At 43.7% G+C, this 27,319-nt stretch overlaps 1 protein-coding gene across 1 annotated transcript in view; it reads left to right on the forward strand.

The window, feature by feature from the left end:
• Positions 1-27,319, forward strand: part of LOC138259480 (cytochrome P450 2F2-like) — a 286,557-nt gene that overhangs the window by 75,983 nt on the left and 183,255 nt on the right. The window contains exon 3 of the mRNA XM_069207250.1: positions 9,412-9,561. Coding sequence (XP_069063351.1) covers positions 9,412-9,561 — 150 coding nt within the window. The remainder of the gene's footprint in view (positions 1-9,411; positions 9,562-27,319) is intronic.

Below are 27,319 nucleotides of genomic sequence, written 5' to 3' on the forward strand. Positions count from 1 at the left end.
AGATAGTAATAAATTCTCAGGCACTTTTTTGGTCTTGATCTGTTTTTGAGCCTCTCTCTGAAATGACTGCGTGGGGCTCTGCTTGGAGGTTGTTGGTATAAACTGACTTTTTATCTAAAGCAACAAGGAACTCAGGCTTGGGTTTTTAAGTGAATATTTCGATCTTGTTAGCCATGCCTGAGCTACCCCAGACAACATCATAGGTAGTTTTTGAAAAGTGTTTAAGAAAAAATGAAAATGTTTACCAAGACATGCCAAAATGGAGCCACAGCGGTGATGATGATCAGCTGGGCTGGCAGTTTTTGCTTATTATTTTGTAGCTGGGGTTGTGCGTAAATGGTAGGAGTGTGAGGGTGAGTGTGATTGGGAAACTCAAATCTCCATTGGCTAAACCATTCCTCTGTGAGTGCCACTCCTTAAAAGCTCGCCTTCTTTTTGGTAAATTATCTTTTACTAGTCATGCAGTGTTTTCTTTTTAAATAACACATGATTAAGTAATTCTCCCTCTTAATTTTACGCACAACTTTTCCGCCTTTATCCACACGTTTTATAATATCATCATAGGCACTCAGGGAATTGAAGGACTCTTTTTCTTCTTTGGTCAGGTTAATCCTCTTTGTGGGTCTTTTAGTTGTTGAACATCATTGAAAGCACAGTTCTCAATAGTGAGCACATCTTTGTGAATGCATGAAAGACAGTGGTTTAAGGCAGATTGTATTGTATTGTAATAGCATTTATATAGCGCTTACTACCCCTGGCGAGGCGTCGAATCGCTTTTAGGCGAGTAGCACGCTACTCCGGAACCCAACAAGAATTAGTGATGGATTAGTATCGGGAAATATGAGTACAGTTTTAGTATTATTCTGAGTTAATTTGAGCCGTGGATATGAGAGTTTGTTAGATTGACTGGAGTAATGGAGGCGTGGAGGTGGAAAGAAATCCAGAAGTGCTAATTGGGACTATATCCCTCATTTACTCATACCAAAGGCTTGGGATGAGTAAAGGGGGCTGGAGGAGGGAAGAGTCTGTGGAAGGGTTAGGGAGATCATAGTAGCAGGGTGAGATAAATGAGGGAGAATTTAGTAGGGTTGTTTGGGAGGTGATGGTAGTAGAGTGAGGTTTGGTGAGTTAGATGTGGAAGAGGATGGACGAGCTTAGGCAGAGTTATTTAGGAGATGAAAGTAGTAGAATGGATTTGGGATGAGTCAGAGTGGGAATGGAGGATAGATTGATAGAGACATGGCATATGATGATGGGTAGATAAGTGTGATAAGATGAGAGCAGGGATTCATAGATATTTAGTAAAACAACCCACCCAGGAGCCATGCAGTGACCCACGAACATGCCAAGCACAGAACAACATACACACATACATACATACATATATATATATATACATACACACATACACACACATACATACACACACATATGCACACATATATGTACATACAATACATAATTAGAACCATGGGTAAATATACTTAGTCAAACAGGTTTAAAAAGTGTATGTGTATTTTATTGTTATGGCATAGTAGCAATACATATTTTCTAAAGAACTATACATAACTAGAAATAGACACATAATAAGAAAAAATATTTATCAACATAGGCATATGCAGTTCACAGTTGTTTGAAAATGGTGGTTATGAAGGAAAGAGCCAACTCTTGAGTAGTTTTCTGAAGACAAGAATGTTATCTGTGGCTTTTATAGTTGGGGGTAATGAATTCCATAGTTTGGCTGCTTGAATGGAGAAGGATGTACCACCTATAGTCTTTTCTTGTATGGTGGTGTTCTAAGGCGGGGTGCCAATCTTGAGCGGAGGTTTCTTTGTTGGATTTATTTGGTTATTTTGTTTCTGATAAAAGTGGTCCTGTTCCATGTATAGCTTTGTGGGTGATACAAAGCAGCTTGAAAGTGCATCTTCTGGCAACGGGTAACCAGTGTAGTGGTCTCAAGGCAGGGGAGATGTGGGCTTGCAGCTTTACAATAGTAATAGTAGCCTGGCTGCGGAGTTCTGGATACATTGTAGTTTTTTCATAATAGATAGAGATGATCCATGGTAGAGGCCATTGGCATAATCCAGTTTGGATAGTACAAGCGAGATAGTAGCTTGCACCTTGTGTGTAAATCCGAGGTGCGGGAAGATGCGTCGTAGAGTCTTCAAGGTGATGAAGCTTGTTTGTACTAATTTGTCCACTTGGGCATTCATAGTTAACTTGGAATCCATGGTGATTCCAAGGTTTTTAACTTCCTTGGATAATTGAGGAAGTGGTACGAGATCGTCAGGCCAGACGCACAAAGTTGATCAATAAACGATGGAACATACTACAGAGTGGAGGGACGGCAATTCAAAAACCTCTTTTTGCTTTTAAAAGATCAACAAATATACGAGACCTACTTGTGCATACCCGTCCTCGTATGCCCAATGAGACACAGACACAAACTACATTATGGAGTTTACCACCAGTGACGGGTCACCATCCATGTGGCACATGCAATGTATGTTCCCTCACTAAACGTCTTGACAGCATTGACCTCAATCATTTCGGGATTTGGCATCTGAACAAACACACTAATTGTAATACACGACAGTGTATCTACCTGATTTCCTGTCCCTGCGAATTAAAATATATTGGAATGACCACCCGTCCAGTCAAATTACGCATTAATGAGCACCGGAGCAATATCAGATGCTCCCGCATTACCACAAAACTGAGTGCACATTTTTTGGATGCAAAACACGGCCCTGACGATATGTGGTGGATAGTACTACAAGTACCCAGATATGACAGCAACAACCCCAACTATTTATTCAAGATCGAACAGAGATGGGTTTTCCGACTGAAAACCCAAAAAGAAGGACTGAATGATGACATACCTTGGAATTTATTAACACCTTAATTTTTGATAGCACAAGGGTCATCATATTCCAGTTACATTACGTAACAGATCATCATTTACCAGTCATTTATTCATTTGAACTGTCTCTAAACTACTAGTTAAAAGATTCCAACAGAGCGGGCATTATGCATATATATCTATTGTTTTATATATATTTTTCCATCAATTTGAATGATTCATATATATTTTTTTGATTATGATAAGAAAATTTCTTCATTGCTTATTTAATCACTTGTTGATCCACACAAAGATAGGGGATCTTCGGTTACTCTATTATTTCTAGTCCTATTCCATGGCCCTTTTACCATTCTTTGGCAATAAAAGATGGCCCCCACAGTAACCCCCAATCTCTCTCCCTCCCCCCCTGTCTTCTATGGGTACCAAGACGGGTTTAAAAACATTTTACAATAACTCGATTGTTTTGACTAACTTCGTAAGATGGCTGCCGAGACGTTAGTCTTATTTCTATTTTTAATACCCGGAACTACCGGCTGGTGTGTTCCGGATGACTCGCGCTATACAGCGCCAGCATAAATAACCCCCTGCCTCTTCAACACGCCGGTTTCAGGTGCGCGGCAGGGGGCAGGTTCCCGGACGGACTGAGGATCGAAAAAAAGTAAGCGGGGGACATCGGGTGTTAATTGCTGTGCTCTACGAGCATATGAGTCGATTGAACTTTCACTGAGCCTGATTTATTATTTGCATGGTGCTTCTATCTTCACCGGGCGCCAGCCGTGACTGATTAAGTTCAGGAGATTTAATATATATTTTTTCAATTTAAAAATTAATGGACGTGTGGCAGTATGCACCGGTCCCCCTGTTTGGGGGATTGCAGCATATACCAATTTGATTAGAGGTCTATTAAGGCATAGATAAACACAGGTGTGTGTCTGCTATAGTTGTTTTTGTGCAAACAGTACCCAGGCACATTGACAGGGTAACCTACTTTTAAGAGGACTGTGAAGCCATATAGCAATAATTCCTTCAAGGCTAAACACTATTCCATCAAGTGCATGAGAGTTCATTCATTTTTTTCATACAATTGTTTTTTTTAACACACCCTATAAATGGGTACATATACATCTTTATGCACAGATGTGTTTAATACCATATCTAGTGATACAATTCAGACGGAAATACCCAGACTTGTTTTATGTTATGTCTACATGTATTACTATGCGGTGCTACATTATTACATATCGTTAATATTTTCATTTAGTTCGTTTTTCTTGGTTGATGCTAGCGCAGACCTATGGAGCTCAATCTCTAATATGGGATGGTAAGCATCGAAAAAACCTTTTCATCTTTATGCACTACACACTGATAAAGGGTGGTTGTCACTTTACTTTTTTTCAATTGTGTTTTTTCTGTATTGACTATTGGCACTAACTGTTTTATGTCTTTTTGATTATATGCAGGGCGACTATACTGACCGACTGACTCAGACATACTCTGTCTTCTACACTGTAAGTGACTTGATGTGCACTTGATAAATTACTGACACATAGGAGAAGTAGTTTAATAATCAAAGGCTTTTTTGTGGGTCCTGAAGAAGCGTCACCGGATCACTTAGTGACCAAACATAGACGCGAAACATGTTGACCATATGGGATTAGGCGAACTACCTTCCTAGACTATAGAGTGTAACGGTACATTATTTCCAGTGACACTCTAATATATATTTTTTGCTTTTAATCTTGGCCTGAACCCAATTTCTATCACATTAAAATAGTGGCTCAGGTTCAGAGCCAATTTTAGAGTTTTGTCTCTTTTTCTATACTCTCCGTTTCTGATTCAGTTTCTTTCCCAGACCCTTGTTGTTAGCAATTTTATAACGGTTGAGTGCCACCCAGAATGTTGGGTGGCCCGCCAGGCATTGCAGCACCAGTCTGGCGAGGAGTGAGCCCGATGATGATACCTGTCACCCAAATGGGTGGTTGAGGGCCCTCCTAGGATTACTCAGTACAGTTTCGCCATTTCCAAACTGGATCATTTTCTTTATGTCTCTCCTTTGTGGAACAGTGCACCTGTTTTGATATTATAGGTTCATTTGGGAGACTGTGCACTGGACCAGTAATCTCCCAGTCCCCACCTTGTTTATACAGACGCACAGAGGGTCATAACTTTTCCAGTCACCACAAATGAGTATTTCTCTTTTGGAGGTATTTATTTTGAGATGACTCCAGGTCATCCATAACGGCTCTGAGGCAACTGAAGATTTCAGAGTTTTCAATGTTTTTGCGGCATTCTAATTTAAGTAGTATTTGTGCGTCATCTGCATAGTTGTAGCATGTGAGATGGAAATCATTGATCAGTTCTGGTAATGATATCATGTAGATGTTGAAAAGCAAAGGTGAGATAATTGATCCTTGGGGGACCCCTGCTTTTGTGAGGTAGGGTTTGGACGAGAAGGGGGGCGAGTAGATGATATTAGATCTTTTTTGAAGATAGGAAGTAATCCAGTCGAGAGCAGTCCCTTGTATGCCGGCTGCGTGGAGCCTTTGAATTAGGGTGTCATGGTCAACCGTATCAAAGGCAGCTGAGAGGTCTCAGAGAAGTAGTGCAGCAACTCCATTGCAGTCGACTGTGTTTTTAAGATCATCCCAGATTGCTATGAGTGACGATTCAGTGCCTCTTCCTGGGCAGAATCCAGTTTGGAAGCCTGAAAGTATAGAATTGTCTTCAATGCACTGTGACATCTGGGCGACTGCTGCTCTTTCTATCAATTTGCCCAGGAAAGGTCTATTTGTTTTTGGTCTGTAGTTGTTGGGGTCTTGCGGGTCTAGGTTTGTTTTCTTTAATAACACTCCTATGTATTAGATTACATAAACTCATAACATCACTGTGGAGATCATCAGTAATAAAAAACACTTCAGTATGAGTCTCCTGAATAATTTATTTAGATCTAGTGCTTGTTCAGAAGGAGCTAGTCAGCGTGATATATGTAAGGTCCCTACAAAGTACCTGTGATTCAATACCAGAGAGGACGTTTGGAGAGATTAAAGATAGATGAAGGAGTGTTTTACCGGTTTTGTGGGCCGACAAATAGCAGTTGGAGGTTACCAAATGTAGTATTGGGTCCTCGTCTGTATTTGCCCTAGGGTGTATTGGATCTTCCTCTCAATTCTCCCCTCAGTAGGGGAGCGGTTTCTTCCTGAAAAGGGCTGGATTGTTGGGGTTGCAGTAGAGACTGGAGGGCACTTTGTACTGCTTGTGCTGTTTATTGTATGTTGTTATTATTACTTATGCTTGCTTCTGAAGTATAGCTGACAACTTTGCAATAGCATTGACTGTCATATAATGGATTTGGGGTGAAACTAGGAATTCTTGCCAGAGTTTCATTGTGCAGTGTATGTTACAAGTAGTGAAAAACAATGAAAAAGAACTGAAGCGATGGCCCTTCTTCACAGGAATGAGGTATGTTTTTCTCCTAAGGCGGGAAGCTGGCCTGGTTTGTAGTGGGTACCAGAGGTACTTACACCTTATACCAGATCCAGTGATTCACCTTAGTGCAATGTAGGCAGTGTCTAGCAGCTTAGGCTGTCTAAAGGTATCTGTAGCAGAGCAGCTAAGGCTGTACTAGGAGACATGCCTAGATCTTGCAATACCACTGTAGTCACACAGTACTTACACACAAGAAAGACAATACTCAGTGTTACCAAAAACTAAAGGTACTTTATTTTACTGACACAAGGCTAAAAATATCTTAGAGGCTATAATGCCTTAGGAGGGAAGAATTATACACAAAATATACAGTAGTAACCAAAATCAGGTAAGTAAACAGTCATAGAAAAATGCAAACAGTAAAAATCACCATAGGCTACAATGAGTCTGGGGGCAACACACACCATATACTAAAATAGTGGAATGCAAAAGTTGGTTTCCCCCCTAGGCAAGAGTGGTGTGTAGAGGGCCACTGGGATTGTAAGAAAACACCAAAGGTAAGTAAAATACCCCATCCCAGAGCCCAGGAAAACAGGAGTAAAGTAAAGCAAGTTTCCTCAGAACACACTAGGAGTCGGGGTAAAGGATTATGTAAAAAAACAAGCAAGACTGCAAGACACCAATGATGGATTCCTGGACCAGAAGACCTGTGAAGACAGGAGACTAGGTCCAGAAGTCAAGGAGGAGTCCAGGAGAACAGGAGCCCCTGTTAACCCGAATGAAGGTGCAAAAGTGGATTCTGCGGTTGGCAGAAAAAGTCAGAAATGCACCAAAGAAGACAGCTGAGGGTTCCTGCTTGGTGCAAGAGATGTCCCACATCGAGTTGTTGGATACAGGCTGGTTTTCGTCATTAGATTCCACCAACAAGCCTTGGCTCACACAAAAGTCACGGTTGGTGGGAAAAGGTGCTAGCTGGGCCCAGGAGGGGCCTGGGGCTCTAAACTCAGACTGAGGAGACAGAGGGTCTCTCAGCACTTTGGAGAGCCCTCAGAAGACCAGGCAGCACCCACAGGTGTCCCAGAACATGGGGACAAAGGAGTTGCAAATGCCAATTGTCGCAGCACTACATAAAGGGATCCCACGCTGCCAGAGAACAACTCAGGGAGCTGAGCATCACAGGATAGAGTGTTGGGGACCTGGGCTACGCTATGCACAAAGGATTCTTGGAAGAAGTGCACAGAAGCCTAAGGAGCAGCAGAACACGTGTTGCACAGGATTACTAGCTGGCAGAGGGAGACAAGCTCTTACCTCCACCAAATTTGGACAACTGGACCTTTGGATACTCAGGGTCACTTTGGTCTACCACCTGTGTTCTTGGAATCCAAGATGGCTAATGTCAGGGACACTCTGGTGGAGCTCTGGGCATCGCCCTTGGGGTGGTGAGTGACAGGAGAGTGGTTACTCCCCTTTCCTTTGTCCAGTTTTGTGCCAGAGCAGTGACTGGGGTCCTTGAACAAGTGTAGACTGGCTTAAGCAAGGAGGGCACCATCTGTGCCCTTCAAAGCATTTCCAGAGGCTCTGGGAGGCTACCCCTCAACAGCCTGTAACACTTATGTCCAAAGGGAGAGGGGGTAACACCCTCCTCCCAAAGGAAATGCTTTGTTCTGCCTTCCTGGGATTGAGCGGCTCAATCCCCAGGAGGGCAGAAACCTGCCTGTGAGGTGGCAGCAGCTGGGGCTGCAGTGGAAACCTCAGAGAGCTGGTTTGGCAGTACTAAGGGTCCATGGTGGAGCCCCCATGGTACCTCACATGAACATATTCGGGGTTACCATTGTGAAGCTACATATATATATTGCCCTATATGTAGTACACATTTATAATGGTGTCATTGCACTCACAAAGTCTGGAAAATTGATCCTGGACAACGTGGGGGCACCTCTGCTAGTGCAGGTTTGCCCTCACATACAGTAACTTTGTGCCTAACCTTCAGGAACTGAAGGTTAGACATAAAGGTGATTTATAAGGTATCTGGTACAGTGAAAATGGCTGTGAAATAGTGCTTACACTGTTTCGCTCAGGCTGCAATGGCAGTCCTGCAGGAGTGTTTGTATGAGTTCCTTATTGGTGGCAGAAGAAATGCTGCAGCCCATAAGGATCTCCTGGAACCACAATGCCCTGGGTACCTAGGTTCCCTATACTAGGGACTTATAATGGGGTTGCAGTGTGCCAATCCGCGGTGGAATATGAAGTCACTAGACTATAGTGACAAATTTAACAACAGAGAGAGCATGAGCACTGGAGTTCTGGTTAGCAGAACTCCAGTGACACAGTCAAGCATACTGACAACACAGTAACTTATACTGACATATAGGCCACAAACTATTAGCACGGGGTCCTGACTAACAGGATCCCAGTGAGGCAGTAAAAACACACTGCCAAACAGGCAGAAATTGGGGGTAGCATGCAAAAAAGAAAGTACTTTCCTACACCTATGTACCAAGTTAACATAGAGAAATTATGAGCCATGGACAATCCCAAACCACTGCAGAAAGCATGAATGTTGATGTAAATTAACTCAGGGGTGGCATCAAAGACAATATTTTAGTGCACTTTGGATGACTATGGATTGTATTGTAGGATTGTCAGGGAATGTTAAACAAGGCAGTCAGTAGAGACGGTTAAATGTTACCATTTGACACACACAGTAGAGATGATGGGATAATGCTTACAAAGCATCAGCCTGATGAACATGTCCACTGTCAACACCTTGAGAACACATCTCCAGAAACACTGAGATTGGACACAGAAAATCCTATATATAGCTATCAAATAGTGCAATGCATACATCATAAGAAAAGGTAATTAGCAAAACCTAGATACGCATTGTCTGGAAGAGTTTGCTCCAAAATCATGTGTTAATGTATTCCAAGAAGCGCTCCTTGCCTACTGTACGCGTCTGTTTTTCCAGGATTAAGCTGAGAACAATTTTAACAAACGAACTGAATGCCAGATGTTCTCATTGAAGCTTCCCATGTAAATTTGGTCTGTAAAGTATAGAGTAAAATACCGGATACTATCTCTTCTGATCAGTTTGACGTATCAGTTCTTGATGGCAATTTTAGGTATTGTCTACGGTACTGGGGAGCGATGGAGGCATCTTCGACGATTTGCCATCTCCACCCTTAAGAACTTTGGCATGGGTAAGCGCAGCCTAGAAGACAGGATCAAAGAAGAAGCCCAATATATGATTGCGGAGTTTCGAAAGTCCAAAGGTAAGGGATTACAATGTAACGAAGGTTGTTCTATCGGGATACATTCAAATAAAAATAGTAATGATGGAGGATAGCATTTTGCAAAATACTGTTCTTGCCAAGGTAGACTGGATGAGACATTCTAATACGCATTAAAATCAGTGCACGATTGAGACACATGCAGTACTTCTAGAATGGTTTCTAGTGTTGTTTCGTAAGGGTGTGATCCATGCCAGGATGCCCATTTCAGATACATTTATATAAAACGATTCCAAATTGGACACATTTAAAGTATCAGAGGTGTTCTTCACCATCTAGTAGAGAGAATCATGGGAATATGCTTGAAAAACGCAGGCATCACAGTTCCACACCTTCTTCTGCTGAGGTATTTAGCTCCCGTTTGCAAGGCCTGATTGATGTCACAAGCTAAGGATAGCCTAAAGGTGAAGGGTTACTAAGTTGAATCAGATGCTTCAAAAACAAGCATTGTCAACACCAATAGGTCAGGCTTGTCATGGTGAATATATATGTGTGTTCCTTGAGGTTGTGGCCCTATGTCGCTCTGTAATATATTTGGATACATAAACAGAGAATAGGCTACATAGAACCATATGCACAGAGGTATTGCATAGATGCACATACACAAAAACACACGAGGACAGACAAGACAGATATAGGTGCATACATATGCAGGTGGATGTTGGCTGGAATCATGGTGGGAGTGATTTATTCATCTATTTATGTGTAGTAATTATGTTATATTATATTATATTATATTATATTATATTATATTATATTATATTATATTATATTATATGCTTTGTGATTGTTTTACAAAGGTGGACAGGCACAAAAACACACATGAGGACAAACAACAAAGATATAGGCATATAGATCTACAGCTGGATGTTGGCTGGAAGCATGACCAGAGGGATTTATTTATATTATATTATATTATATTATATTATATTATATTATATTATATTATATTATATTATATTATATTATATTATATTATATTATATTATATTTATCGTGATTGTATTATTTTTACATGTTATATTATAGATATTGTAAACTATTAACTTGTTTATGTTTATGTATTATTTAGATCGAAGAACGGCTGTGAGTCCGTACAATGGAGGATTGCTAGATTGATAAATTGGTTGCATAGCTGGATGGATGCACCTGTGGGTTTATGGACGAATGTTTTGGTGGGTTGAAGAATGAATGCTTGGGCGTGGCTAGATGTTTATGTACTTGGATTAGGGTGGATTATGGATGGCTGGGCATGAGTGAATTGATGATTAGATGTGAGTAGATGTGTGGGCAGGGGTGAATTAATATCTCTAAATTGAAGGCTAAAGACGTGATTTCCTCGGTGGGTAGAGTGCAAAGGTACAGATTGAAAGATGCATAGATATGTTTGCACAGAATATATTGGATGTTTATGAACAAGAGTTTCAAATCTGCTCTAACTCTGGTTTTGACAAACACACGCTTAATGCATGACACCTTGAGCCCCGCCAAGGCAGAACTCCTAGATTTATTACTTATGGTCCAATTGTGCCATTCTGATTTTTGGAATAAAGCTGGTCGATTCTGCACCCCAGCTGCCATTACATAAAATGCCAAGACAACCATATGACACCTGCCATAAGTACATGGCCTCCTATCCCTTTAAAATCTAGTAAGAAAAACTACTAAAGTCTCTAGGGAAAGAAACTTTCATCCCCAGGATTTTTCCTATGATCATTCAAATAATGTTGAAATGCCCCCTCCTAGGCTCTCCCAGTATAAGGGCTAAGCTTCCTGGGAGGAGGTTGTGTAGAAAAGTGCACCAAAACTCAATAGATGAGGGAAGATGTGCTGTGTTCATCTACTGTCTCTAGATGGAAGTGACTGAGGTCTAGCATCTTGAAACGAGAGACAGCATCAGCAGCATTGTTTGTTACACCGGTAACATGACTATCCTTAAACAAGATATTATTCTTTAAAAAAAGGCAGCATAATTTCCTTCAACAACCTCAAAACCATCTTAAACTGTGCCTGTTGTTGGTTGATTGAGTCTACCACGACAATATTGACAGACTGGAATACGAAAAAACAATTATTAAATTAATCTTTCAAGACATACGAAGCTAGTAATACAGTAAACAGCTTCAAAAACAAAGCATTCTCTTCCACCTTGACTCATGCCACTTGGTGTGCCATTTCTAAGAGTGCTTATTCCTGCCTAGAATCACTCCAAAATGCACAGTTTCTGCTGAATCGGTGTAGAGACTCAATTCTAAACCAGTCACAGGCACGAGTAAGCCAAAGAATGCTACAATTAAAGACTTCAAGTAATGCAGACCAGGTAAGCAGATCATGCTTCATATCAGCAGACACTCTTGTGCTATGATTCTTCTCACAACCCGCGTTATTGACATAGAGAAGGGATGACCAATTGAGATAACGGTTAAGGTCAAATTCAATTGACCCACCAGAACCTGCAGCTGATGCAATGCAAACTTGCTAGCACTCAAACATACATAAATGAATTCCTGAAATGCCCTCACTTTATCCATGGGTGGCCTCCACAAACCTATGACCATATCAATCTCAACACCGAGGAAAACCAGAATAGGTGTCAGTCCATTTGTCTTCTTTGCTTGCCGGCCCCTCAGTCTTCAGAGGAGCTCAAGAAAGTTCACCAAGGAATGATTACACTGCTCAGAATCTGTCAGCTCTAGGAATAAAAAGACACACAGCATGACATATCCTATGTGTTAGAAATTGGGTACCTAGCTGGCAGAGATATAGACCCTTGTCCAAGTAGGGACCACAATCCTAGTCAGTGCAAGTCACAACACAATACAAATTATCCTGTGCTGACCCTCTGGAAGCTTACCAAAGAGCAGGCAGGCTTAACTTAGAAGGCAATGTGTAAAGTATTTGTGCAATAACTCATTCAGTAACACAGTGAAAACACCACAAAAATACAACACACAAGTTTGGGGGAAAAGATCATATTTATCTGAATAAAATAAGGTCAAAACGATGTAAATCCAATGTACGCAAGAGAAGTTATGAATGTTCAAAGATTAAATCCCACTAAAGTGCTTAGAAACACAATAGCTCCAACTGGGGCTATCATGGTGTCTTTAACAGAGTCATTTCCAATAGACGCAACAGGCACCAGTCACGGGGTCGCACGGACACCCAGGTACAGTACCTTTGAAAACAATGAAACAAAGACATCACACGGAGTCGTGGAGGTGATGCGTTGCTGGCACTGGTGCGGCGGCAATCCCTTACAGTGTCTGGGGAAGTGAGGCGTCGGTTCCGCACTGCGAGGCAGTGGAAGGCGAGGCGTCAGTTCTGTCCAGTTTCTGGGGGATCTGGTGCTGCGTCAGTGGTGAGGCATCAGTTACTTGTGACCTGGCAGCGTCAATGGATCCAGTCTGTCAAGACACAATGGGGCTCATTCTTACTTTGGCGGGCGGCGGAGGCCGCCCGCCAAAGTAACCCCGTCAGAACACCGCACCGCGGTCGAAAGACCGCTGCAGTGATTCTGAGATTTGCCCTGGGCTGGCGGGCGGCCGCCAAAAGGCCGCCCGCCAGCCCAGGGCAAATCAACCTACCCACGAGGACGCCGGCTCAGAATTGAGCCGGCGTAGTGGGAAGGTGCGACGGGTGCAGTGGCACCCGTCGCGTATTTCAGTGTCTGCATAGCAGACACTGAAATACTTTGCGGGGCCCTCTTACGGGGGCCCCTGCAGTGCCCATGCCATTGGCATGGGCACTGCAGGGGCCCCCAGGGGCCCCGCGGCACCCCCTACCGCCATCCTGTTCATGGCGGGTTTCCCGCCATGAACAGGATGGCGGTAGGGGGTGTCTGAATCCCCATGGCGGCGGAGCGCCGACTTTCCGCTTCTGACCGCGGCTGAACCGCCGCGGTCAGAATGCTCGAGGGAGCACCGCCAGCCTGTCGGCAGTGCTCCCGTGGTCGGTGACCCTGGCGGTCACCGGCCGCCAGGGTCAGAATGACCCCCAATGTGTTGACTTCACAATGTCGCAATCAAACTGCCAGATGTCAGCAGCATCGCAGCAACATCAGACCGGTGTTGCAGGCTGCCGTCATTGTGTGCATCGAGGACCATGGAGCTGGAGAAGGCATCAGGCAGCGGCGTATATACTGGAGTTACTGAAGTGGGTCCTGGAGTCGCTGAAGTCAGAAAACTAGCTAGAAGCTAGTTAGTGAAGTCTTTGTTGGCCCTGATATGTCAGAACAGGAGGCAAGCTCAATCCAAGCTCTTGTACAGCACTTTTGGGGAAGGCAGAGTCCTTCCAGCAAAGTCAAAGGCCAGCAGGCAGCAGGGCAACAAGCAGAGCAGCAGTCCTTCTCAGCAAAGCAGTCCAGATGAGTCCTTTGGGTAGCCAGGCAGTTCCTCTGACAGAGTTCAGGTCTAGATCGAGAAATGTCTGATTTGGTGGGGTCGGAGACCCTACCCCAAATGCCTTTGAAGTGGGGGAAACTTTAAAGAGTGGTTTTAAAAGTGCACATGTTCCCTTTTCAGCCACGTCCTGTCTGCCAGGATCTCTGGGGGTGGTGTTATCAGTCCTTTGTGTGAGGGCAGGCCCCTTGCCTTTAAAATGTAAAAGAGAGCCCATCCAGCCATTCTGCCCAGGGAGACCCATTCAGTATGCAGATGAATGCAGATGTTACTGAGTGTCCTGTGTTTATGACTGTCTGGGTGGAATGCACAAGGGGACCTGTCAACCAGCACAGACCAGACGTGGATTGAAGACAGGCTCTAACGCGCAGTTGGCTGTAAGTGCAGAGAAATACCCACTTTCTAAAAGTGGCATTTCTAAAATAGTAATATTAAATCCAACTTCACCAGTAAGCAGGATTTTCTATTACCATTCTGGCCATACTAAACATGACATATCTACTCCTTCCATATCAGAATCTACCACTTAAAAAGTATATGAGGACAGTTCTAATGCTACTCTATGAGAGGAGCAGGCCTCACAGTAGTGGAAAACTAATTTGTGAGTTTTTCATTACCAGGACATATAAAACACATAAGTACATGTCTTGCCTTTTACGTACATAGCACCATGCCCTATGGGTAACCTAGGGCCAACCTTGGGGTGGCTTATATGTAGAAAAAGGGGAGTTTAAGGCTCGGCAAGTAGTTTTAAATGCCAAGTCGAAGTGGCAGTAGAACTGCACACACAGTCCTTTCAATGCCAGGCCTGATACATGGCTAAGGGGCTACTTATGTGGGTGGCAGAACCAGTGCTGCAGGCCCACTAGAAGTATGTAATTTACAGGTCCTGGGCACCTCTAGTGCACTTTTGCTAGGGACTTACAAGTAAATTAAATATGCCAGTTGGGTAGGAACCAATGTTACCATGTTTCGGGGAACGAGCACATGCACTTTAGTACTGGTCAGCAGTGGTAAAGTGCGCAGATTCCTAAAACCAGCAAAAATGGGGGATGACCACCCAAAGGCTGCTAGGTCTAACATTATGGACATATTTGTTGAAATAGAGGGTACATTCAAACTAGAAACTTAAAAAATGGAAATTAATTGGCTGCATCAGAAATAGCCTGATGGCTGATTCATAACCAGCTTTTGCCATGAGACCCCCAGCCCCCAATGACATAAGCATGGTAATGGCCTTATCAAAGCGATGCATACCCCATTGAATAAAGGACAGAGTCAATAGAATCATTGACAGATTGTCTATTAGGGGTTGAAAGGTTATAAGTGAGCCAAAACGTCCCTTATTCCTTCTTAGGCACCAATCATAATGGGAACTTACTAAATCAGACAAGAATTCTGTTTCAGAAGGGCCAGCTGTCCTACCTGAGGGCAATCCCATCTCAGTCGTCTGTTTTGCAACCAATTTATTTGCTGTCCTGGGCTGCTGATTCTTTCACCTAGTTTGCTGCACTAGTCTTGGTGCTGGAATCCTAAAACCAAATCAAGAATACCAAAACGACTGCTGTGTAGCTTGTAAATTAGGATACACATTTAACCATGTGATTGTTGCGTTTAAATTGACCGGGGAAAGTGCTCTGAGCAAATGTTGATCCTGTCTCTCACTTAAGAGCTCCCTTGTCATTCGATTTCTTGCAGCACCCGACTTTCGGATGGGCTGGGATGCCACATAAGGACCAATTATGCTCGAAGTTGCAGGGCCCTGCTGGGTAGTTTCATGCCTTTATGTCATACGCCAGGACCAAATGAACTGACTAGAGTACTTTGCACCTTTTCTTAGAATCATAAACCGCAACCAGGCAGTGACAACAGTTGGATCCCAGAACATGCCAGGGTTTGATGCCTTTTTATGGGATAAACATATTAATTCCAACAGCTGCCACTATAGTGTTCCTGTGCACATTTAATACTAATCTGATAACAGGGAAGCTGAGTGGGACCTTCTTAGTCAGCACAGACTTGTAATTATGAAACATTTCGACCACTCTATGATTGTTTGATCTATCTTAGGTTTACACTGCTTATGGGAACACTCTTTTCTCTGTTTACTGTTTACTGTCCTCCTCTATTATCTACTATCAGGTTACACAGCTCCAAAAAAGCACCTTTCTAAATCTTTTCCCTAATCCTCATAGATAGGTAGAGCCCCAGTGGGTGCCTGGTACACATTACAGAGCTAATTACTTGCCTGGAGAGAGGCTTCACTTCATCTTTCATTTTAAGATCAGAGTCACTTTGCTTTTGAACAGAAGAGGCGACCGTAGGCATTTGTTGCACCTGCGTGGAGCACCATTGGGCCTGAGCGATCTGGGCCAGAGGGTTGTGACTAACTAGGGCTAGGGTGACCTCAGCCAGTGTAGAAGGGCAACAAGCCTCTTAGCCTTCACCAAGCTATCCTTACTAGCCCTGTGGTTAGCTAACTGCTGCTAGCCAGGGCAGTCAAACCTCCAACCTAAGACAACCAGGGCTATACATGTGTTAGATGGGCAACCAAAGCAGGCTGACCAACCAGAGGCCCCCCAACCTATGCCCCAGCCCAGGCAGTAGCCCACACAGACATAGATGGAGTGAGTCTACTACTTGCGTGCATCAGACACTGGTGGTCTACAAGCGACACAAACTGGGTGTTAACACACAAGCTGCTGATGATTGCACACTAGGAGCAACAGGGGCAATGATAGGCTGCAAGATGCCTGTTAGAAATGGGATCCCTGGTTGACAGTCAGTTTGCACTCTGTCCAGGCAGGGACCCTCACTCTAGTCAGAGTAAGGGAGTTACACTCCTAAGACAACCCTTGCTCAGCCCCTTGGTAGCTTGGCACAAGCAGTCAGGCTTATCTCAAAGGCAATGTGTAAAGTATTTGTACCAATACACTCAGTAATACATTGTAAATGATACAAAAGGGACACAACACCAGTTTAGAAAAATAGCCAATATTTATCTAAACCTAACAAGACCAAAACAACAAAAATGCAACATACACAAGTAAGGTTGTGAATTTTTAAAGTTAAAAAGAGACTTAATCAATAGAAATCAATGGATGTGTTGTTTTTAAACAAAGTACCTGGTTTGCGTAAAAATTAAAGCCGCACGGGCAAACGTACGTTAGAAAAGTCAGTGATGCGTTGATTCCAGCCTCACAAATGAGGCCATGCGTTGTTTCTTCTCCGATAGGGTAGGCGATGCATCATTTATCTCTCCCGCACAAGAGCAATGTCTCGATATCCCGACGGGCAACCTCAAGTCCATGCAGGTTCACTATGGTTTTGATGCCCATCGATGAAGTGATGCAAAGTCCTGGTGCACAGTGGTGAAGAGCTGCGCTGCATGGGTGTTGCGTCGATTTCCCAGCTGCGATGCAGGTAGTGCGTCAATTTTTCTGCTGTGAAGCAGGTGTTTGTAGGAGGCTGGCCTGGCTTGTGGTGGGTTCCAGAGGTACTTACACCTTGTGCCAGGTCCAGTTATCCCATATTAGTGTAGAAGATGTGTTTCTAGCAGCTCAGGCTGATAGAAGGTAGCTATGGCAAAGCAGCTTAGGCTGAACTAGGAGACATGTAAAGCTCCTACTATACCACTGGTGTCATATGCACAATATCATAAGAAAACACAATACACAGAAGTACTAAAAATAAAGGTACTCTATTTTTATGACAATATGCCAAAAGTATCTCAGTGAGTACCCTCAGTATGAGGATAAGTTATATACACAAGATATATGTACACAAACCAAAATCATGCAGGTAATAGCAAGAAAAGTAATGAAAGCAGTGTAAAGTTGCAATAGATTGCAATAGGAACACATAGGTATAGGGGCAACACACACAATATACTCCAAAAGTGGAATGCGAACCACGAATGGACCCCAAGCCTATGTGAGCTTGTAGAGGGTCGCTGGGACTGTAAGAAAACAGTGAGGGTTAGAAAAATATCCCACCCCAAGACCATGAAAGGTAGGTGTAAAGTGCACCTACTACCCCCAGAGAGCACAGAAGTCGTGATAGGGGGATTCTGCAGGAAGCACAAACACCAGCAATGCAACAACAGTGGATTTCCAGACCTGAGTACCTGTAAGACAAGGGGACCAAGTCCAATAGTCGCTACAGTATCGAGAGTGAGCAAGAGCCCAGGAAATGCCAGCTGAGGGTGCAAGGAAGCCTCCACTTGTTGGAAGAAGCTTGGAGTTCTGCAAGAAAGAAGAGGACTAGGAACTTCTCCTTTGGAAGACAGATGTCCCACGTCGCGATGAAGCTTGCAGGGGTATTCCCACGCAGAAAGACTGCAAACAAGCCTTGCTAGCTGCAAGGGTCATGGTAGAGGTTTTTGGGTGCTACTGTGGCCCAGGAGGGACCAGGATGTCGCCACTTGGAGGAGGAGACAGAGGGGGCTCCCAGCAAGTCAGGGAGCCCTCACAGAAGCAGGCAGCACCCGCAGAAGTACCTGAACCAGGCACTTGGAAGAAGAGTGAACCAGAGTCCACGCGAAGTCACAAAAGGGAGTCCCACGATGCCGGAGGACAACTCAGAAGGTTGTGCACTGCAGGTTAGAGTGTCAGGGAATCAGGCTTGGCTGTGCACAAAGGAAATCCTGGAAGAGTGAACAGGAGCCGGAGCAGCTGCAAATCACTCGGTACCCAGCAATGCAGTCTAGCGTGGGGAGGCAAGGATTTACCTCCACCAAACTTGGACTGAAGAGTCACTGGACTATGGGAGTCACTTGGACAGAGTTGCTGAGTTCCAGGGACCACGCTCGTTGTGCTGAGAGGGGACCCAGAGGACCAGTGATGCAGTCTTTTGGTGCCTGCGGTTGCAGGGGGAAGATTCCGTCGACCCACGGGAGATTTCTTCAGAGCTCCTGGTGCAGAAAGGAGGCAGGCTACCCCCAGAGCATGCACCACCTGGAAACAGTCGAGAAAGCCGGCAGGATGAAGCGATACAAAGTTGCTAGTAGTCGTCTTGCTACTTTGTTGCGGTTTTGCAGGCGTCCTGAGCAGTCAGCGGTTGATCCTTTGGTAGAAGGTGAAGAGGGAAATGCAGAGGAACTCTGATGAGCTCTTGCATTCGTTATCTGGTGAGATCCCCAAAGCTGAGACCCTAAATAGCCAGAAAAGGAGGTTTGGCTACCTAGGAAGGAGGATTGGCTACCAAGAGAGGTAAGAGCCTATCAGAAGGAGCCTCTCACGTCACCTGCTGCACTGGCCACTCAGAGCAGCCCAGTGTGCCACAGACACCTCTGTTTCCAAGATGGCAGAGGTCTGGGACACTCTGGAGGAGCTCTGGGCACCTCCCCTGGGAGGTGCAGGCCAGGGGAGTGGTCACTCCCCTTTCCTTTGTCCAGTTTCGCGCCAGAGCAGGGCTGGGGGATCCCTAAACCGGTGAAGACTGGCTTATGCATGGATGGGCACCATCTGTGCCCATCAAAGCATTTCCAGAGGCTGGGGGAGGCTACTCCTCCCCAGCCCTTCACACCTATTTCCAAAGGGAGAGGGTGTAACACCCTTTCTCAGAGGAAATCCTTTGTTCTGCCTTCCTGGGCCAGGGCTGCCTGGACCCCAGGAGGGCAGAAACCTGTCTGAGGGGTTGGCAGCAGCAGCAGCTGCAGTGGAGACCCCGGAAAGGCAGTTTGGCAGTACCCGGGTTCTGTGCTAGAGACCCGGGGGATGGTATTGGGGTTACAATTCCATGATCTTAGACATGCTACATGGCCATGTTGGGAGGTACCATTGGGACGCTATACATAGGTAGTGACCTATGTATAGTGCATGCGTGTAATGGTGTCGCCGCACTCACAAAGTCCGGGGAATTTGTCCTGAGTGATGTGGGGGCACCTTGGCTAGTGCCAGGGTGCCAGGGTGCCCACACATTAAGTAACTTGGCACCCAACCTTTACTAAGTGAAGGTTAGACATATAGGTGACTTATAAGTTACTTATATGCAGTGAAAAATGGCTGTGAAATAATGTGGGCATTATTTCACTCAGGCAGCAGTGGCAGGCCTGTGTAAGAATTGTCAGCGCTCTCTATGGGTGGCAAAAGAAATGCTGCAGCCCATAGGGATCTCCTGGAACCCCAATTCCCTGGGTACCTCAGTACCATATACAAGGGAATTATATGGGTGTACCAGTATGCCAATGCGAATTGGTAAATTTAGTCACTAGCCTGTTAGTGACAAATTTGGAAAGCAGAGAGAGCATACCCACGGAGGTTCTGGTTAGCAGAGCCTCAGTGAGACAGTTAGGTATCAAACAGGGAACATATACAGGGCACATACACATGAGCACTGGGGCCCTGCCTGGCAGGGTCCCAGTGACACATAGACTAAAACAACATATATACAGTGAAATATGGGGGTAACATGCCAGGCCAGATGGTACTTTCCTACACTCGTTGTCAGCGACTCCTACTAGAAAAGAATGAAACAATGCCAATAACTCTTCATTACTATCCAAACTCACCCTGTCATTGTCATATCTTCATCACACCGCCCTCTCTTAACTACGGTATGGGGCATATCTCAGGATCCACATAAATAAACTTAAAGAAGAATAAAGAAAGAGTTACATTAAGTAACAAGGCACAAGAAACTACTTCCTCAATAACAATTTCACACTTCAATGCAAGCTAATCAAGGCACTCAGCAAATGTATTCTACAATTAAAACACTGACCCTACAATGTCAACGATCAAATAAATTCTACCAAAGTTTAATTGAAGCAATTTAATATAAGTGCCATGCAGCAGGTAGCACTCTGCTAGGCCATGCAAACCCCAAGTGACACTGCTTGAATATTATCAGCTTTATCACTATGTAGACAGAATGCCCAGCACCTGACAAATGGAAAATTCTCAAGTTCGGCATAGCTCACATAATTCTTTCTACTATAATTACTCGTAATTGCCACAAAATTACTCGTAACTATGAGTAATTGTTTGAGATTCATAATCCAGCATTTAGCACTATTTTCTTGGTGCAAAATGCATCCTCGTGTCTAAATTGGGCAGGAGGATGCATTTTATGTTATAAAAGAGCACTAAATTCTACAGGCATACAGTACGTCGCAACCACTCCTTCTCCCTTAGTTAGCTGTTCCTGTAGTAAGATTTTTGCCCCAAATTACTCTTAATTACTCAAACTGGAGTAATTGTGTAATTTCAGTAATTTCACATCACAAGAGTAATGCATAATTACTGAAATGTCTTTAATTAATCCAGCATAATCAAAATTTTGCCCGGACCTAGTAAAAACATGCTCCTGGCCCTTTAATGGGACAGCAGTAGGGTGGCTACGCTGATAGCAAAGAATGCTGCTCCCTGGAACCATGGGGGTATTCTAACTTTGGAGGAGTGTTAATCCGTCCCAAAAGTGACGGTAAAGTGACGGATATACCACCAGCCGTATTACGAGTTCCATAGGATATAATGGACTCGTAATACGGCTGGTGGTAAATCCGTCACTTTTGGGACGGATTAACACCTCCTCCAAAGTTAGAATAACCCCCCATGTCTTTAAGCATCCTCCCTCCCTGTAGATGCTCCACCTCCAAAGGAAAAACCCTAGCTGGACAACGAGACCCAACTCCAGGTAAGCCAGGTGTAACTTCCATTGGACATCACCACCATGGACGTCATTTAGGGGTTGCCAGGGGTCGCACCTGTGACCCTCAGCTTGCCCCTTGTGACCCCTGGCACTGCATTTGCAACCCCTGCCTCAGAGATAGCAAAACCAATTCCAGGAACACGTGGGCAGCTCATCCTTATCGACGTTGCATGGGGCTTTACTTCCTTGTTTTCATAATACTAACAGTGAATAATATAATATAATTCACTCTTAGTGTAATACAAACTTTAGTACAACAATCTGGAATAAACCTCTTTAATGGCCAAGGTAAGTAAAAAACACTTTTACATGTATGTTGTGTGCATGCTTGTGGGTGAGAGTGTGCTTACTTAAAAGAGAGTGTGTATGAGGGAACCTGTGCGTATGTGTAAGCATGTGTGAGTGAGTGAAAGTAAGAATGAAATTGCTTGTGATGTCACTTCTACTACCCCTGCCACTTTGTTCAATTGATATCCATGTTCATCACCCCTTTTAAGTGCCCCACTTACCTGGTTCCCCATAAGACAACCCTTTGTACTGGTTCAGGAGGCCCTAGCAACAGGCGCTGAGCCTACTCCGAAGGGTTGTATGCCGATGAGTTAGGGTCAAAGTATTGAAATGCCAAAATAGCATTAAAAAAATATTGAGGTAAAAAATATTGTCTTTCTGTACTTTGTATATAAAGGAAAAAAACTACAGAATTATAGCAGACTGAAATGTGGTTGGAATGGCACTAGAGGCTCTTAAATATGCCCCTATATTACTCTTGTCATGGTATGTATATTCGTTTTGATCCTTCTACGTGAGAGGAAAAATAAAATGTTATTTTATGCCTGACAAGGCAGAAATCTTTGTGATGTTTTACGCGTTTGCACATCTTTAGCTATAAACAGACGTGCTCAGAAGGTGGAGTTTCATGGCTGAGACAATATGAAGACTGGAAATGTGCAGAATAAAAATGCCCTTGGATTTTGGCAAACTGAATATACTACATTGTGAACATTGGAAATATACAGTGGGTTTTGTAAATTGGAGTTTTCAGAAATTACTAAAACTGGTAAACTGTGACTGAAAAAAAGAAATATGCTGAATTTGTGCTAATTGGAACAAACTGTGTGCAAAGAGGATTGTACTGCAATTGAGCTAACTAGGGCCCATATTTACAAGCAGCCTGCACCATCAGTGCGTCACTTTTTGTGACTCACAGGAAGCGCAGGCTGCACACCCATATCTACAAGGCCACGCAAAGCCAATTTGCATGACTTAATACATATATGGAGTAAGGCAGCACAGCGCAAGTCACTGCGTTCCCTTACTTTGTGTCAGGAAGTTGTTTCCATGGGTTTTGCGTGGGTGTTTCCAAGCGACATCAAGGGATATTGATGCATTCCCAGATTTACAAGGTTTTGTAAACCTCGGAATACATCAAAAGCCTACGTCACCTCAGGGGAGGAGTAAGAGTGACACAATAGGGAGCAATGTCTTTATTTCTCCCCTTTTTTTCCTCCTTCTATGTGTATTGAAGGAGGAAATCGCCTCCATTGATTGTTTTTGTGCAGGAAGGTGTGCATTCCTGCACAAAAACAACAACTCCTACAACGCATGCTCCTTGCCCCCATGGTACAAGGGTGCCTGCGTTGGTGCATGGCAGCAATTTGTGGCCAACGCCGGGGGAGAGGACAGAAATGCACAATATCTTGCAGATAAGGTGCATTTCTGTCCTTTGCCAGTGGCGCAGGGTGGCACAGCAAGGCACTTGCTGCACCACCCTGCACCATGGGCCTTGTAAATATGGCCCCGGGAATACCGGGTTTGTGCTGACATAGCGTCATTTTTTTTAGGCTAATTCAGCGCAAACCTAACTCCATATATATACTTTGGCGTTAGACACGTCTAGCCCCAGAGTTATGGAGTTAACGCATGGTAGGTGTTCCCATCCAGAAAAGGACTATATGGCCTTAGCGCCATATTTATCCTTGTGCTAAAATCCAGCTTGCTAGCGCCATTATTTAACGCCTGGTTATGGGCAGGCGTTAGGGGACCTGTAGGCATATTTCCATGCTCAGGGACCATGGAAAGAGCCCACAGGTGTCCTTCCCTGGCTCCAGGGACACCCCACCCACCCCCACCCACACCAGAGGGACACCACGGTAAGGGGACCCATCCCAGGTAAGTCCCAGTAATTTTTTTTTTAATTCCACTCCTGGGGGCCCTGACTTGGGGCCCCCTGTATGGTGCTGGCCCCAATGGCATGCAATTGGGGTGGTGGCCATGGCTCCTGTCTTTACTAAGACAGGAGCCATGTCCATGAGGGGTGTGCACCAGGAAATAGCGCTATACTGCTTAGAGGCATTTTTTTTGCCTCTGAACAGTGTAGCACCATAATTTGGCGCACAAGCTCCTGTTTCCCCTACGCCTCCACCACCGTGTTAGCGTCCTTTACAAGGACGCTAACAGGGCATTTGTGCCGGCTCGGGCCATTCCATAGATATGGTGCCCGGCCAGCATCCAGGAATGGCGCTAGCCGGGGCTATACCTTTTCACACAAAACTGCGCTGACGCGTGAAAAAGTATAAATCAGGCCCTGGATTCCCTGTAATTATGCGATGTTAGAGCACACCTGCATTTGAATAAAGAGGCATATATTACACTGCCGTTTCTACAGGAGCAGTCATGTTTTGGGATATTTTTTGCAGCTCATTTTAATTTGTTTGAGATTAGCAGTTGGTGCACGTTTTATGAAGTTGTGACTGAATATACCAAAAACGTGTTACTATATTTTCTTGACTTGCTCTGGAAAAGTCCCCTCAACCAATCAGAAAACTTACATTTTTGAATTTCAGCCCTACGGTCCAGTTAACAAAGTTTTTAAACATTAGTGTTGCAGAAACTACTGAACGAATTTACACTAAATCACAAAAAGCACACTTTCTGGATCAAGATGTAGTTTTCTACCACATGAGGTTTAATTCTGTTTAGACGCTTTTGGGATATCGCTGTTCAATTTTCCTATTGAAAAAATTAATGGGAAAAATTTGTTTTGGCCCCAGACTACGGGTCCCCCCGAAAATTTGCAGGAAGGAACTGAGGTCGATGAACATTGAAAATGTTTTTGGGGAAAGATTTGTGAAAGTTTGTCAAACGGGGCCAAAGGTATTAGCTAACATAAAAAATAATTTCCTATTGTAAATAGGGCCTAGATGAACTTTAACTATAGAGTGGTGACTGCATTTGCAAATATATATATATACACACATATATATATATAAATATATATATATATATATATATATATATATATATATATATATATATATATATATATATATATATATATATATATATATATGTATATACATACACACACATACATATATATACATATAAATATTTATATTACCTACTGGTGATAACCAACTTTTTCCATAGATGGAACCTAGCCAATAACTTTGGAGCCGTTTGATGAATCTTTATGAAACTTTCAAAACTAATACGACAGTTAGATCAGCTGCTGTGTTGAAAATTTGCAGGGTGATTTGTCAAGTGGGGTCTTAGAGAAAGGAGGTTCCAAAACACTTTTTCTCCTTTCTGTGTCTAAGGGAATTTTGCATTCTTTAGACACAGCTAGACCCGAAACGCTGAACAATATTGCACCAAATTTGGCAGGAGGCTAGATCTTGGTCAGCAGAGGGTGCTTTTTGTGATTTGGTGTATATCTGTTCAGAAGATTCAGAGTTATTTAAGTTTAAAAACTATTGGGCAGATTTAAGAGCCCCTAGCTTCACCGGGAGCATCACTTTTTGTGATGCTCCGGTGGCGCTAACCACTGCTCCATATTTACAAGGAGGTGTAACGTCACTTTTTGTGGCGTTACGCCTCCTTGTAAACATTGCCCCCTCCAACGCAGTTTGCTGCGTCAGAGGGGCGTGGAATGGGGTTTGCAGTGGACATTCCACCTCAATACCCATTGCTTTTGACGCTGCACCAGATTTATGAGAAATATTACATCTGTGGCAGCTCCACAATCTAACTTCACCCCAGGGAGGTATTAGCATGGTAAAACGAGGAGAAATGCTTTTATTCCTCTTCGTTTTTTGCTTTTTCTATGTGTGCCGCATTCTGAAGAAACAAAATGCCATATATGATTGTTTATGTCCTGCACATAAACAATCATTCTTTTATGTGCTGGAAGGTGTCCCTTCCTACACATAAACAATCATTCCAAAATGATGCTTTGATACTTCTATGAGTGCTGCATTTTGCAGTAGACATAGAAGTGCCAAATCGCCATTATAAATTGTTTATGTGCAGGAAGTGACTCCTTCCTGCACATAAACAATCTATCCCTTCAACGCAGACACCCTTGCACAATGGTGCAAGGATGCCTGCGTTGGCACAGGCAGCTTAATTCATCACCCGCGCAGGAGGAAATGCAGGCATGCACCGTATTCCTGTAAATACAACGCATCCCTGCGTTTCGAAAGTGGCGCAGCTATTTTTGAAACAGCACCGCACTGCGCCACTTTGGCATAAATCAGGGCATATAGATATATAGGGATGCGGATCCTCCCTGGATCCATTCTCAGAGTATCTGCGGATCCGAAGAAGAAGCAAGACCCTGATTGGCTGGCCGCAACTTGCCAGAAAAGTTGCAATCACCATTTTGTTCCTCACATTGGCTGATTATATTAACGTGCCTGTTAAAAAAAACATAGAAATTCACTGGAACAAAGATGAGGAATTGTAACTTGTGCCAGAAAGTAGTGCCAATAACTGTAAGTAGAACTAAAACTGATGAATTTCTATGGTTTTATACGTGTAAAAGCGTCAACCTAACAATACTGTCGCTTCAACCTTTGAATTTTTCTGTGAATATATATATATATATATATATATATATTATTTTTCTTCACAAAGTGGTCAGTTATAGCGTACTGTCTCCCGCAGGCGTCGGAGGGCGACCAGTCTCCCCTATTATTGTGTCCAAAGGAAGAATGCTGCACTCCGGGGATATCATTATCACCAAAATTTATTGATTAAGCCTCTGCGTCTCTCTAACGTGTTTCAACAACAAGTGTTGGGTACACGAGCAAGACTTGTTGTGGAAATGCGTCGATGTACAGAGAGACGCAGATGTTTAGTCAATAAATTTTGGTGATAACAAGATTCCCGGAATGGAACATTCTTCCCTTGGTGGCTTGGCAAAGAGCGACAAGTGTGTAAAGTATTTAAAAATCACAAAACAGTTAATAAGTAAAACACAAAACACAATAAAAATTCCACGCCAGTTTATCAACATAAATTATATTTTTATATTTAAAATTACACCAAAACATGTAAAATCGGATAAGGGGAACCAGAGGCATGAATTTTTGTTTTCTAGCGCATAGAAACTAAAAGCACCAATCTGGTCATCCGGGTGCACTAGGCCAGAGCAAAGTCAAAGTTTGAGGCCAACTGCGATGGAGCCCTGCTCGGCTACAGCAAGCAGGAGGCCTTGATCAAAAGTTCACTTTCTGACTTAGTCTTTTTCTTGAAGATTTTCTTCCGCGGGACTAAGTCACCAATCCGATGTGACCTCCCTGGAGCCCTCTTCGGATCTGCGTCGCCGGAGACCTTGGTGAAGAATTCTACCTTCGGTCTTGGATGATTTTTCAGGATGGAAATCTTCATCTGGGTCAAAGCTG

The sequence above is a fragment of the Pleurodeles waltl genome, chromosome 9 (assembly GCF_031143425.1).
Source record: "Pleurodeles waltl isolate 20211129_DDA chromosome 9, aPleWal1.hap1.20221129, whole genome shotgun sequence".
NCBI classification, from domain to species: domain Eukaryota; kingdom Metazoa; phylum Chordata; class Amphibia; order Caudata; family Salamandridae; genus Pleurodeles; species Pleurodeles waltl.